Raw genomic sequence first — 14,412 nt, 5'->3', positions numbered from 1 at the left:
CAATTCTATGATTCTCTGATTCTATGTGGCCAGGAGGCCCTGTTCTTGCCTCTCTCTCCCCAGCCCACACAGGGTGGATTTCTGACCTGACCTTAAGCCAGACACTGTTTGATTTTAACTCACCCAGCACATCACACTTCTCCTTCCCAAGCACCTTCCGTTCAACTGGCGGAACATTTTTTATTTCTCCAACCTTTTTTTTGTTTGTTTTTATTCCTCCTTCCCCCCCTTTTTTTCTTAAATTTTTCTTTAACTCACTTCCTTTCAGGGTCACCCTCCCCTCCACACCCCCTCCCACCCATCGGCTGTGGAGCCGGTCTGAGTCGTGCAGGACAGGGCGGTGCCGAAGCACTGATTGATGCCCCTGGGCTCTGCAGAGGGTGCGGCTGAGGGAACGGAACACAAAACCTGAGCAGCTCAAGCACCGAGCAGCTCAAGCACCGAACACCACAAACACCGAGGAGCTCACGGCCCGCCCCGTCCCGCCCCTCACGCACCGCCCGCCCCGGGCCGCCCCCTCAGCCGCTTCTGGGCGGGAAACCCTGGCCCCGCCCCGAACTCCGCTAACGCGCCTTCCCATTGGCTCCCGCACTCACGGCCGTGCCTGCCGGGCGCTGCCATTGGCTGTTGGGCACCTGGGGGCGGGACAAAGGCTGCGCCTGCGCTGGGTGAGTGCGGGAGGAGGAAGCGAGGGAAAGATGGAGGTCTGGGGGCAACGGGATGGGGGTGAGGAGGGCTCGGGGGGTGAGGGATGGCTGAGGAGTGGGGAGCCCGAGGGATGTGGGGTTGATGGGGTGTGGGGAGAGCAGGACGGGGGGGGATGCCCGGGGGAGAGGGGGATGTAGGGCACGGGGGGCATGGAGGGGGAACTGAGGGCTGGAGAGGCTCTGAGGAGCTGGAACGGAGCCTCTGGAGCATTGCAGAGCCGCTGGCCTCAGCAGCACCCATAGGTATGACTCGCGTTTTCCTCTTGTTATTGCCTGGTACTGCCTGGCCTTAACCTTGGAATCCTTGCTTGTGACCCCCCTGCCCTGGATCCAGCTGGATCTTGTCAGAGGTGTCCCCTCCACCCTTCCCTTGCCCCCCTGTAAATGTGCTATAAATGTGCTTCATCCTCCTGTTACCTGTAGGAGGCAGTAAAAAAAACCAACTCAAACCTTTAAGTTGTGGATGAGCATGAAACTTCAACTAGAGAACTCTCCTGTGTGATCAGAATTAACCAGAATTAACCCAGGTTAATTTCTGGCTATTGGGTGTGGGGAAGTGTGTGTGTGTTTGTCCTTTTCTCCAAGAACTAAACCCTTCTATTTCCTGACCAAGCTCCTGATGGAATAGAAAGCAGTTTGCCCAAAGCAATGATGAGTGAAGTATAGTCTGAACTGGTATTGCAGAGACTTTGTGTCTGCTCTGACCAGGGAATGATCACTTAATCTTCTCTCTGAGCTGATTCAGGCTAAGCTCATCTAGAGTGAACACCTTTGCTTCTTGAAACACCCTAAAAATACTGGAAAAAATATTAAGAATTTTTAGCATTTTTTTCTTTTCACAGCAGCAAAACAAAACTTTGATTTGAACGAGTAGTGCCAACACTTGTTTGGGTTTGTGCCTTGTGGAAGCACTGGGTTTAGCACTGAGCTTGCAGTAAGAGAGGTTTCTTGGTTTTTTTTTCTCGTGTGTGACAAGGCTTATGAAACTCCAGAGGCTCTGCCACTGCATCTTGTTTCTAAGTGCAATGCAAATGCTGCAAAATGGAGTTTGAGCTGAAGTTCTGAGCTCTGCTCTGGATGAAATGCAGCCCTCCTCAGGGCAGGGTAGATCTGGGGTCATGAAGGAAGGAGGAAAAGAGATGGAGCTCTTGGCTAATCCAGTTTTTATTCCCTTCCAGGTCTTGGTGACAGCTTTACAGTCATTTCTACCTGTGGAGAACAAAGCTTCTACAGGGAATGTGCACCTAGGAGCATAGTTCTGGTGGTTTCTCACAACAGAAGCCACATGGTTTGTTTCTGTTAAGGAAGAAGTGAAAACAGCTCAGTTGCTAACACAGTGATTTGTTTCAAGAGCATCTAGACAAGTCCTGAATGTGGCTGAGGTTCACTGAGTATTTTTTAAAACTTTGCAAAGTTCTGAAGTAAGGTCCTGGGCAACTCCAGTGCTGCTGTTAATGTTGATTTAAGTGTATAAATCACAAAGCATCCTGGATGCATGTGCTGCTTGGCTGTACAGAAGTCAGAAATTACTACAAAAGTCCAAAGGTTGGGTTAATAAAGTTGTGTTCCTCGAAAAAAATCTTCTCTTGCCTATCTTCAGGCTTTAATAAATCTGTTAATCACAAAGTGCAGGTACAAATGGGGATGACTGTATAACCTGTGCTGGTTTCATAGCTTTTGTTTCAGACAATGGACCTGGGTAACAGGTAGAAGGGTTTGGAAGTTGTGCAGAGGGAATGGGACAGGCACTGGGGCACAATCTCATTTGTTCCAGCAGCTGTTTTCCAGAGCATCTTTGGGAGGAGGGAGACGACTGGATTTTCCCATATTATTCAATAACTTTGCTGTCTTGCTCCCAGGTGAGGGAGGATATTAGAGATCTGTATCTCCTGAAGCAGAGCTAAAGTAGGGGGGAAATGAGATGACTGTGAGTGGATTAATTATTGGAACACATCTCTTGATCTGGAAAGACAACATACTTAGTACTGCAAACTTTGCTCTTCATATTCCATAAGAATTGTCACTGTGCTGTCTGGAGCAGGGAACTGCTGCTCCCTGGAGCTGAGGCAGGAAAAATAATCCTGAAAAATCCCATCCTGAAAAAAACAGGGCCAGCCATAGCATCCCACACACTTTCTTTCCCCTCTGTTCCATGAAAGGATGTTTTGTGATGGTATCAAAGTGCTACACTGGTGGGTCTGGAATAATCACAGTGTAAGATGTAAACCAAACAGATGCTAAAGATCCCTAGCCTACAAAATACTAATTTTCGCCCCACTGTTGTCATCTGCAAAGATGAAAGCAGCTTTAGTCTTTCTTATGTAAACAGGACTCCTAGAGGAGCAAACTCTTGCTTTTTTTCTCCACTCCTGAGAAAAGAAACGTTATCAAGAAAGAATTTTGCTTTATGAAAGCAGATAATAACAGATTCAATTCATCACTTGGTACCACGGCTGCTTTAATCCTTTGTTGTTTTTCTCATGCAGAAAATGTAACCTCCCTCTTGTAACCTTGCCTGTACACCAACTCATTCCTTTCAGAAGTCTTAAGTGTTAATTGGGCATGAAATGTGTGATGGTCTCAGTTCCCAGCAGCCTGAAAGCACAGGGAGACTCTGAAAAGGAGCAGGATCAGAGGAGAGGTCCAGGCCTGTCCCTACCTCACCCTGTGAAGCTGCTCAAGGAGGAATAACTCACCCCAAAAATGTTCCCTACCTCTTTAATGTGCTGGCTCGGGGGCTGGAGCAGGACTTTTGCCAGTGATGCTCTTGGGTCCTCCCATCTGCATCCTCACCAAATCGATGCTTCTTTCCTTTTGAAGTGATTTCTGCACCAGCTGACAGCCCCTCTGGAACCCCCACAGGAGGTTTGAGCAGCTCAGGAACAAAAGGGAGAACCCATGCCACAATCTGCAGCAAAAACCGAGGTCCCACCGAGTTCAAAGGAGCTTTCCTGAGCTCTGATGAGCTGTAGACTCTCCAGGGGTGGAGTTAAGCTCCGCGCTGCTTCAGCCCTCTCTCGGGCAGGGCTTTCAGCCCTCAGGGGAGTAGAGTTTGACGAGGTGCTGCAGCTCCGTGGCGTAGCCCGTGACGGGGCAGTGCTGATGAGCCTTCACGTAGCCGTAGGCGCAGCGGTAGCAGAAGACGAAGCCCGAGGTGGAGAGCGCGGTGGCGTTGAGGCGGATCTGGCGGCAGAGGGGGCACAAAGTCTTCAGCTGGGGCAAGGGAACAGAACCGGGCCCGCGGTCGAGGTGCAGGGGGGGTGGAGGAGTGGGCAGGGCCGTCAGGGATTTGATTGTCTCCTGGTTTTCAGAGGAGTACCACCAGTCCAGGAACTGGAGGAAGAAGACGCTGAGGGAGAGCCCGGTGGAGAGGGAGAAGGCAAAGCCACTCAGGGCTTTCCTCACTCCTGCCTGCACTCGGCTCTTCATGCTGGAAAGAGGAGGTGTGAAGAAAACATGAATAAAACATTGCTGCTGCACACTGGTTGAGCTGCAAACCGTGGCAAAAAGGATTTGGGGGCTGAGTCCCTGCTCTGTACAATTTCTCCGTGCTACAGAAGTTGGTCACTGTACCTCAGCTCTGTCACAAGGCATCTGCCAGGTGGTTTCTCCCACATTCTTTGGATTTTAAGAAAGCTTCAGGTCCTCTGCTATTGAGAAGTTTAAACTGGGTTTGGATGGAGGTAACGTGGCCCACAGAGAGTTTCCCTGATGGATCATTATGGTTTTACAGGACAGGAAGCATGGGCATTGCTTAGCTGCTGCTGTGAAAAATCCAAGAGCTAAGTTTTGGGCCTTTTCACAGCTGCTGCAGTCTACTTGCCTGCTAGACAAGTGTAGGTGAAGGCTTAAGATATAGGCTGGACTGCCAGAAAAAAAAACCCAAGCAGGGCAATTTTCTTATCACAAAATCTCGTGGAACTTATCCCTGCTAATGCTACACTACCAATTCACCTTTCTGGAGCCTATTTTTCAGAAGGTTAATTTAATCTTGAAGAATTTTTGGAGAACAAGACGCTTTTACTTGCAGGATCACCTCTCAATTAACCCACCCCCAACCCTCCTGGAAAGCAGCAGCCAAGTCAAGTTCTGACCTACCTCTGTGTTTGAGCTGAGGGGGCTCCAACCCATTTCTTCTCCAGGGCCTGGAAATCCTCTGCACTCAGTCTGACCAGGCGAACACCAGCCAGCTGCAGCAGGGGGGAGTGATGCTGAGCTTTGCCCAGGATGTAGCTCAGCTGCTGGATAAGAAACCAGCCCTCCCAGGTCATGTTTACAAAGGGGTAGGCAGCTAGAAAGGCTCTGTAAAAACGCTTCCAGGATGACGATGGAGGGTGGATGGAGTACTCATCCTCTTCTCTCAGGCTGGCCACCAGTTTCTCCAGCTTTCCTTTCAGGTAAGGAACAAGAACCAGCAAGAGGAGAGACTTCCAGTGCTGCCTCTTCGGCAGGCCGGCAGTAGCCAGGGGTTGCTGTCTGCCACCTCCCATCGGGATCCTCTTTAAGCTGTAGAAGTTTTCAGAAAAGGAGGCACTGCAGCTGGCCAGGTAGTGCTGCTGGAGCAGCAAATCCAGAAGGGCATAAACCTCATCAAACCACTGCCAGAGGAAGCCGTACCGCCCAGGATTGGATTCAGCAAGGACCTATTGAAAGGGACACCAAAAAGGGGCTGGGAATGGAGTACAAATTACAGCAGCTATAAATTATCCCCCTAAATGGGATGGGTCAAAACTGCTACGCTTGGCCAGAGGTACACCCTGGCCATTAATGGCTTGGTAGTGAGCTGCATGGCATCTCCAGGGTCTTTCCCTGCCCAAGTTTCCTCACAGAACATTCACCCCTCACCTCAGAGCCCCGCTCTCCCCTCAGCTTTCTCGCTCCCTCACAGAGGGCCCCTCCCCTCAGCCCAGGCCTGGGGGCTGCCTCGCCCATACCTTAACCAGGTGCTGCAGGGCGGGTTTCACAGCAGCCATCAGGCTGTCCTGGGCCACAGCCTCGAAGATGGAGGGGCGGTCATCGCCGGCCGAGGCAGCCGTGAGGTGAGCGCCGAGCTCCGCCATGGCGCCTTCTGCCCGGGCCCGCGCTGCGCCGCGCTCCGCCCCGCCGCTAGGGGGAGCTCTCACTCTGCCCTGAGCGCCCCCGCCTGGCGCAGCCGAGGAGCGGGTATCCAGGAAGTAAGGGGGAAGCGGGCGGCGCTCTGTCTCCACGCCGCGGTTCTCTATGATACAAGGGGCGCGGCCTCTCGTGGCGGGGAGGGCTTAAGTCTCGCGAGCCCTTCCCGCCCTGTCCCGCCCAGCCGCTCCGCTTCCGGTTCCGGTTCCGCCGCCTCCTCAGCGGTGTCCGCCCCGCAGCTGTGAGTGGGACCCGGACCAGGACCGGGTGGGGAGGGGGTGGAGGTTACTGGGAGGGGTTACTGGGAGGTACTGGGAGGTACTGGGAGGGGGTAGTGGGAGGAGATGAGTGGCACTGGAGGGCAGTGGGAGGGGTACTGGGAGGTACTGGGGGGAGGTGAGGGGCACCGGAGGGTACTGGGAGGGGCACTGGAGGGTACTGGGAGGAAATGAGGAGCACTGGGTGGAGGGTAGGTGGGGTGGGGGTACTGGGGCGGTGTGGGGAGGAGAACGGGGAGGGGCTGGGGGTCACTGGGAGGGGACAGTGGGAGGAGGTGAGGGGCACTGGGAGGGGATACTGGGAGGCGCCACTGGCCCAGGGTGGGGACGGTCGCTGGTAGGGTACTGGGAGTGGCTGGGGGAGGCACTGGGATGGGGCTTGGTGTGACTGGGATGGGGCAGAGCAAGGTAGCGGGATACTGGTGGAACTGGGTGGGGTGCTGATGGGCTGAGATGGGGATGGTGGTGCTGGGAGCACTGGGGAGGGGAGGTGGAACTGGTAGGGGATGCTCCTGCAACTCAGGGCGTACTGGGAGAGGGCTGGGAAGATGCTGCTGAGAGAGGGGAGGAGGGAAGGGAGGTGAAGGGGTGGGGGTGCTGCAGGCAGGGGAGGGGCTGTGAGTCCTGGGCTGGGGGCTCTGGGGAGTGGGGAAGGGATCACAGGGTGTTTGAGAAGGGGGTGGGGAGCCCCAGAGTGGGGAATGCTCCCTAAAATGGGGAGGAATCACCAACCCCTCCCTGTGCTGTGAGGGGGAAGCTGAGGTGCTGCTTTCCTGATCCTGTGGCAACCCTGAGCCCCCCTTGGGCCAGCAGGGAGCTGCTCAGGAGGCTCTGCAGGCAGAATGGGTGCAGATAAGAGGTGGTGGCACCAGCTGGAGTGCAGCCAGCTGAAACCTGGGGTCACCCCAAGAGGTTCAGGGGTTCAGCACTGGGTTGGTTCAATGCCAGGGAGCCTGGATCAGTGGGGAGGCTGTAAACCCTCTCCCCACATCCTCCTGTGTGGGCAGCTGGGCAGGCTGGGGCAAAAAGGGTGGTGCTCAGGATCCAGTTTTCTGTGTGGTTTTGGGCTGAAGAGGTTTATTTTTCTGGTTGTGATGGTTCCTCAGTCTTTTTATTTAATCATATTTTTAATTCAGTCTACATTTAAATGCCAAGCTAATGCTTAGAGCATTAAGCATTGCCAGAGCTTCAGCAGAAATTTCCTGCTTCATCCCTTTCTTGTTTGCTGGGCTTGGAACAGGAGCCTTCTGCTCTCAGTTGAACTCCTCTTGCTTATTTCTACCTTAGAAAGTGCTGGGCACAGAAGGATGGTAAAAAAAGGGAGAAACCTGATGGAGATTTCCTCCTAAAAATACAAAGATACCCACGAGGGTGTTGTAATTGGGCTTGGGCTGTGGTGGTTTGTCAACATCTGACTCTGCTCAGTGAGCATCTCTCAAACCAGGCTGTGAGGACATGGCCTGTGCTTGGTTTTCTCTGAGTCTGAGAGGTTTGAGGCTCCTCCAGCTTCCCAAGACTCTGATTTGGAGCTGGAGAACCAGCACAGGCTGGTTTGGGGTTTTAAAGGTCAGCTCTCAAATCCAGCAAGGTTCCTTCTGCTGGGGTGGTGTCTGGGGTGGGGTTGGGTTGGTTTGGTTTGGTTTCCCTCCTGGATTTTCTCTCTCATCTGCTCTTCTGGCCACTGTCAAGGCAATCTTGGACCAGCTCAGCTGGGAGGTGTGACTCAGGTTTGCCAAATCCCCATCTAAAGCCAACAAGGGACCAGTAAAGCTGAATTCAGTGTCTTCTCCTGGCACTGTGCCAAAATCTCGTGTAGAGGAAAACACTCAAGTAATTTTTTTTTTTTTTAAGTTGGGCTCAACTCCAAAGGGCTGCATCAGCAGCAGTGTTGCAGCTCAACATGAGCTGTGGTTTTAATTTTAAAAGACAACAACTTCTTTTAGGATCTTCTTCTAGTGCTTTTTTTTTTTTTTTTCTTTCCTTTCATGGAAGGTTTGCAGTGTTGTGGCTCCTCTGGCTTTCCCAACCCAGCTGCTGTTTTGGAAGGAGGGCAAACCCCTCCTGTAGGTGACACAAGATTCCAGGCTGTCCCCAGGCATGGTTTGCTTTCCAGCTTGGCAGGAGCAGAAAGGGAAGGAAACCAAACCCAGTGATGCTGTTTAACTGGGATGAGCCCTCACCACCTGGGCACGGGGCAGGCAGGAGCTCCAGGGACCTGGGCTCAGCACCAGATTCTTTCCCATTTGGTTTCTTGGCACAGGACAGGATTGTGCCTGCTCTGCCTTGCATTGCTCTTTTTTTGAAGGTGTTGGATGTTCCCTGATGTCCCCTCAGCTGGGAATTTCTGCTGAGTTATTAAACTGAATGGAAGTTTTAGAGGCAAGACAGGCAGGATTTAGGGAAGGAATAACTTGCTGCTTGGCTGGTAGCTTGCAAGGTCCTGGATGTATTTATAAGAGAAGGAAAATTGGGGGGGAAAAAAGAGAAAGGAGGAAAGAATTAGGAAAAACTCTCTTTTGGGGGATGGTTTTAGGGTCATGGGTACTTGATAAAGCCAGAACTGCCCATTTCAGTGCTTGGTTTTTAGCCAGTGCTTGAAAATTGTTGGAGTCGTGTTGGTGACAGAGCTGGCAAAAGCAAGAATAAACTTCTGGCTTTTCACATCTGCTTGGGCAACCCCTTAGAATACAAGGTGTTAAGAATTTTGTTCTGTGCAGCAGTAAAAGTGCTGGTGAGACCTTTCTGTCCTTGCTGTCCCAGCAGCATTTCTCAGCCCTGTCCCCAGATGCAGCACAGAAATAATCAGCTTGTGTGTGTGTGTGTGTGTGTGTGTGTCAGAGGGGGGGTCTTGACAGAGAAATGTTGCAATTTGAAGCTTGAGGGAACTGACAAGTAGTGGCTTTTCTTTTTGAAAAAAAAACAAACCAAAACCCACAACTGCTTTGCATCTCTGGGGAACAAAAGAAGGGAAGGAAATGCAAGGGCCTGGGGTGGGTATTGCCAAGCAGGAGAATTGCTCTTTCCATCAAGATGCAGCACGGGAAGGTCTCGTTAGGGGGAGCTGACAATTTCCTTTGTCTGAGACATGGACTTGTGGCTTCCAGTGGAGGTGTTAAAGGTGCAGGGCTTGTGTTGGGAAAGGAAATTCTGTATCCAGGGGAAAGAGCTGCAGAACCTGGCAAGATCTGGTGGTAAGGAGTTAAAACCCACATTTTTTTTTCCTTTTCAAGGTGGGGAGTTGAGTTGAGCTGGGCTGAGCATCCACTGCTCTTCCAGCCTGTTGCCTCAGGCTGTTTTCAGCAGCATTTTTCAGCTGAGTCCTTTAAATCCCTGAGCTTGCCAAGGAACAGCAGCAGGTGCAGAAGGGAGATTGTGAAACTTGTGCCTGTGGATGCAAAATGTTTGCTGCTTCCCTTATGTTCCACACTCACCATCCATCCTCTGAGCTCCTGCCCTGCAGAGTGGGTGTTTGCTGAATGCTGTTTGACTCCTTTTTGTTCTTTTTATTTTTCTTCTCAGGTGTTTTAAGGAACTGGAACCATGACAGACTCCAAGTACTTCACGACCAATAAAAAAGGTTGGTGTTAAGCTGGTGCAGTCAATTGGAGGTGGTGGGTGGCTATTTTTACACAGCTTCAACTACATGCAGAGGCACTGGGGCTTTTCTCTTAGCTCTGTCCCTGTTTCTTGGCTTAATCATCCAGGGAGAAACTTCTCAAGTGGGTCATACAGTGACACAATACAAAATTGACCCAAATTGCTGCTTTTTCAAGGACCAGAGAACAAATCATTGGTATCTGAGGGCAGATCTGCTCAGAGATAGTTTTAGTCATGGACTAAGACTGAGGATGGTTTTTCTCTTGGACGTCACAGGGTTGAATTGATTGAGGTATTTGATATTTAAAGTATAAATGTATTACATGGAGCTGTTGCAAAGAGAGTGGCATTTCCTGTTGCTGCTGCCTCCAGAGCTCCAGAGCTCTGTTTGACTTCCCCCTTGGCTTTACTGCAGGTGTGGTGGTCACCTCACTTCAAACTGAGATGCCCTTAAAATGGAAATACAGGAAGGATCTTTGAGGATATAATACCCCTTCACCTGTTTCAGCAGAGGACTTGCTCTGCTGAAACTGTCCCAGGCAGATTTATTTTTCTAATCTGTTCTCAAAACAAAGCACTCTTTATCCTGACTCTTGCTGGCTGCACTTTAAGCCTGATGTTGCTCATCTTCCTCCAGCAGATGTGGAAAATGGTTTGTATTAACCTCTCCTTTTCAGATTATCTGAATGCTTCTGATGAATGCTTGCCAGCCAAAAAAACCCTGCAGTGTTGATCTGTTTAGATTTCATTCAGCCTCAGATTGAGCTCATGGATGAGGCAAATGCATCTCACATCTTTCTAAGGAACAACTCCATCTGTAAATGCAGTCCTGAGGTGTCAGGCAGACCTGTGTGTGTGTCAGAGGTGGGATCTGGACAGAGAAATATTTCAATTTTAAGCTTGGGTGGGGTGGCTGCAAGAGGCCACCCTGCACTGTCTGGGCTCTGGTGACCACAGAGCTGCTGACTCAGGTCTCCTCCAGGGCACAAGTTCCATGTGAGCAACATCAGCATCTCTGTTCCACACAGAAGGTGTTGGGAGTGGTCACTGCATTCTTCAAAACTTTCTCTTTTCTTTTGAAGTACCTGGTAGTGTTTCTGTGCCAGGCTCCTCAGTAATCAGTGCTGCTGATCTGACAAAGTGACATTGGTGTGGGCATTGAAGGGGAGGGGAACAGGATGTATTTTTGTCAGAGAGATTTTGATATTTGCAGTGGGAATACTGCTCACTGTGGAGCTTTATCCTTTCCACACCACTTGCTCTGCCTGCAGCAGGCTTGATAAAGTGACTCTTGCCCATCTTACTTTATTTTGCCAACTTGCTTTGCCACTTCTGTGCTCCAGCCTGCACTGACATTCCAAGCAGTAATGTCTGGAGGAATTATAACCAGAGAAAAAGCTGCTTCAGCAGGTGCAGAATCCAGGCAAGCATGGTATTTGTCTAGCTTGGTAGGAATTTATTCCTCTGGACTAAATTTGTGCTTTCCTGTCTCTGCCACTGTCTCTCACAGCATTTGGCCTACACTGCAGTCTGCTCTTTGCTCATTGCTTTCACAGGAAGCAGGTGATGATGAGGAAAAGTTAAAAAGACTGGGAAAAATTCCTACTTAAGTTGGTTGTTTGTGGGGTTTTTAGTTTTTTTTTTGTTTTGGTTTTTGGTTGGTTTTTGTTTTGTTTTTTTTTTTGTTGGTTTTTGGGTTTTTTGTTGTTTTTGTTTTTGGGTTTTTTGTTGGTTTTTGTTTTTGTTTTTTTGGTTGGTTTTTGTTTTTGTTTTTTGTTTTTTATTGGTTTTTGGTTTTTGTTGGTTTTTTGTTTTGTTTTTTTGTTGGTTTTTGTTTTTGTTTTTTTTTTTGCTGGTTTTTGGTTTTGTTTTTTGTTGGGTTTTGTTTTTTGTTGGGTTTTGTTTTTTGTTGGGTTTTGTTTTTTGTTGGGTTTTGTTTTTTGTTGGGTTTTGTTTTTTGTTGGGTTTTGTTGGTTTTTGGGTTTTGTTGGTTTTTGGGTTTTGTTGGTTTTTGGGTTTTGTTGGTTTTTGGGTTTTGTTGGTTTTTGTTTTTGTTTTTTTTGTTGGTTTTTGTTTTTTGTTGGTTTTTTGTTTTGGTTTTTGGTTTTGTTTTTTGTTGGTTTTTGTGGTTGGTTTTTGTTGGGTTTTGGTTTTGTTTTTTGTTGGTTTTTGTGTTTGGTTTTTGTTGGGTTTTGGTTTTGGCTTTTTTGTTGGGTTTTGTGGTTGGTTTTTGTTGGGTTTTGGTTTTGGTTTTTGTTGGCTTTTGGTTTTGTGGGTTTTTTTTTTTGGTTTTTTTGTTTTTTTTTTACAGGTACTAATGTAGCATCTCCAAATACCTTTTCCTCCTGCTCATGTAATTGTTGCCTCTGAGAAACAGACACTCCAGGGCTGTGATTTAATGTTGGAGAAGTGGGAGAGCTGCAGAGTGGTGCTTGTTAACTGCTTTTTCATTAGCAAGTTGGAGCCCAAATAATTCTTTGAGTGCTGCAGCTTTGCCTCTCAGCAAAACATGTTCTCCAGAAGGTCTGTGACAGCTTCCACATGTTCCTGTACCAGTTTTATGGGAACAACAGGCTGGGAAAATAAAAAGTCACTTCTGAGCTTTCCCTTCTCCCAAGAGGCTCAATGTGTTTTGTCTTCTGCCAGGAGAGATCTTTGAACTGAAGGCTGAGCTCAATAATGAAAAGAAAGAGAAGAGGAAAGAAGCTGTAAAGAAGGTTATTGCAGCCATGACAGTGGGGAAGGATGTCAGGTAACAGCACCTTTACTCTCTGCTTCTCCTGGGAGTCACTGGGTGTACTGGCCCAGGTCTCCATGGAGCAGCTCCTGTGTTTGTCATCTTGGCTGACAAGATGTGGGGCTGGCTTTGTCCTTGCCTCTGCTCTGTCTGAGTCACAGGTTTCTCAAGCTCCTTCCTCTTACTGGAAGCCAAAGAAACAGCTGTTTTCAGTGCAGGTTCAGCTAGATTCCCTAGTAGCTCTTTTTGCTGAAAAACCCTCCCAGAATTCAACTGGTTTATGTCACTTTAGATGATGCTTTCTTACTGCCTGGGTTTCAGTGTTAGCAAGGTAATACCAAGTGGTTTTCTTGCCCTTACTTGTCATAGCAGAAGTTGAAGCTACACTTGTTTTAAAGTGTTTTTTAAACTGAACCTTTGCCTCATAGTGACTAAAGGACACAGGCATTTACCTTTTGCAGTGTGCTCTGTTTACACAGAAATTAATATAAGGTTGCAAATTTAATATCAGGACATCACTGGAGCATAAAGGAGCAGATAAACTGGAAGGAAAAAGTGCTGGTTTGGCCAACAGCATTTGCCCTTCACCTTTAGGTCTCTCCAGCATACCTGAGAGCTGCAGATATCCCTGTGTAATTCCTGTGCAGTATTTACAGATTGCTGCTTGATATTTGCCTGATACTCAGCTCCTCAGTGTTTTAAGCTCCTTATTGCTCTGGAGTTTGCTCATCTAAAATTTGGCAGGCTCTTCATAAATATTCTGCATTACTAAAATATTTTTAAGCAGCTTTTTTTCTTCTGGGTTCACTTCCAGGGTAGTTTTCTCATTTTGTGAACACCCCAATCCAAAACACTTTTAGGAAATCACAGTAATTTTCACCTATTCCAGAACTGACTGATGTGAAAGCCCTAGAAGAGTTTAAATGATAAAGTTATTGTAAAACTGTTCTGAGGGGGAGCTTGACCTCTCATCAGGCAGCAGAGTAGGAAGACTGGAACTCAAGTTTTCTTGATAGTGAAACTTTCACTATCCTTTTGCATACCATGTAATCATTCCTGCTTTTTCTCTGTTGCTTGTTGTTGTCTCTTCAGCTCACTCTTCCCTGATGTTGTGAACTGCATGCAGACTGACAACTTGGAGCTGAAGAAGCTGGTCTACTTGTACCTGATGAACTATGCCAAAAGTCAGCCAGATATGGCCATTATGGCTGTCAACAGCTTTGTGAAGGTAACTTGCTCCCAGGGCTTATCAGAAAATGGTTCAGCACAGTGCCTGTCACCACACCTCCTTTTTCTTGTTTATCTCTGCTTTTGTGCTTGAGTCTCCTGGCTGGGGGTTCTCAGAGGAGCAGCAATAAGGAGTTGCTGAATCCAACAGATCTGGGTCCTCTCTCTCACTTGCTGCTGCTACTTACAGCTGAGGAAATGACTCAAGGGACTTTTAAGTGGTTATGAAGGACCCTACTCCAGGAGAAGCTGCTTCTGTCATTTTCATACTCATTAAAGACCAACTACTGGTATTAGATAACAATTTATATATTTCATCTTCCAGTGTAGAATAATCTCTGTCATATGGGTATCTACTTCTTGTTGGAAGGTTTCAGCTGTGCTCTGTGTGGAAAATCTTTATCTCTGGTGAACCTAAAAGATGATTCACTGAAAAAATACCTGGCTGATGGCTCTATTGCCTTTAAGTCTGTTGTCAAGTTGCTCCTCCTTATCAATTAAATGTTATTTATGTAAGTTAAAACCTGGTGCTTAAAGAAAGTTTGAGACTCCCTCTGGAGCACTTGTAAAATCTGATTTAAGTTTCTAACCTGGTACCTGACACTGAAATTGGGAAAGGACACAGGCTGAGAGCAGGTCTGTGCTTTTGGCCAGGGGAGATGTCCCTGCCTTTCTCTCTGGAAAGAATGTTGTTGTCTGGCATATCTTTAAGGGATAACTCTGTTAGAATGGGCTAACAGGCAGCCATGATATT

The 14,412-nt window shown here is 48.5% G+C and overlaps 2 protein-coding genes and 1 non-coding gene across 4 annotated transcripts in view; 2 read left to right on the top strand and 1 right to left on the bottom strand.

The window, feature by feature from the left end:
- The first annotated feature begins 1,350 nt into the window (after nucleotides 1-1,350).
- On the top strand, nucleotides 1,351-1,446 carry LOC139806289 (Z30 small nucleolar RNA). Its single transcript, XR_011730205.1, has one exon. It is a non-coding gene; the product is annotated as a Z30 small nucleolar RNA (small nucleolar RNA).
- A 1,645-nt stretch (nucleotides 1,447-3,091) lies between these two features.
- On the bottom strand, nucleotides 3,092-5,867 carry PEX12 (peroxisomal biogenesis factor 12). Its single transcript, XM_071765447.1, has 3 exons — nucleotides 5,642-5,867; nucleotides 4,806-5,350; nucleotides 3,092-4,137 (listed from the first exon to the last, which is right to left on the bottom strand). Exons 1-3 carry the CDS (start codon nucleotides 5,765-5,767, stop codon nucleotides 3,738-3,740), a joined length of 1,071 nt encoding a protein of 356 aa, XP_071621548.1. The 5' UTR covers nucleotides 5,768-5,867; the 3' UTR covers nucleotides 3,092-3,737.
- Nucleotides 5,868-5,952: 85 nt separating this feature from the next.
- AP2B1 (adaptor related protein complex 2 subunit beta 1) overlaps nucleotides 5,953-14,412 on the top strand; it is a 74,810-nt gene continuing 66,350 nt past the window's right edge. The window contains exons 1-4 of one of the 2 annotated variants that reach the window (XM_071765445.1): nucleotides 5,953-6,060; nucleotides 9,617-9,674; nucleotides 12,341-12,446; nucleotides 13,524-13,659. In XM_071765445.1, the coding sequence (XP_071621546.1) occupies nucleotides 9,638-9,674; nucleotides 12,341-12,446; nucleotides 13,524-13,659 (279 nt within the window). In that variant the 5' untranslated portion in view covers nucleotides 5,953-6,060; nucleotides 9,617-9,637. The remainder of the gene's footprint in view (nucleotides 6,061-9,616; nucleotides 9,675-12,340; nucleotides 12,447-13,523; nucleotides 13,660-14,412) is intronic. The other variant, XM_071765446.1, reaches the window with a different exon arrangement.

Source organism: Heliangelus exortis, chromosome 21, assembly GCF_036169615.1.
Source record: "Heliangelus exortis chromosome 21, bHelExo1.hap1, whole genome shotgun sequence".
NCBI classification, from domain to species: domain Eukaryota; kingdom Metazoa; phylum Chordata; class Aves; order Apodiformes; family Trochilidae; genus Heliangelus; species Heliangelus exortis.
The sequence above is the reverse complement of the archived record's forward strand: the minus strand, read 5'-3'. Positions and strand labels throughout refer to the sequence as shown.

Bases quoted from the DNA above. Each gene is read 5' to 3' on its own strand.
- PEX12 (XM_071765447.1), bottom strand. From the start codon at position 5,767: ATGGCGGAGCTCGGCGCTCACCTCACGGCTGCCTCGGCCGGCGATGAC. The intron at 5,351-5,641 runs GTATGGGCGAGG...CCCTTTCAATAG, and splicing joins CCCTGCAGCACCTGGTTAAG to GTCCTTGCTGAATCCAATCC. The intron at 4,138-4,805 runs GTAGGTCAGAAC...TCCTCTTTCCAG, and splicing joins CCCTCAGCTCAAACACAGAG to CATGAAGAGCCGAGTGCAGG.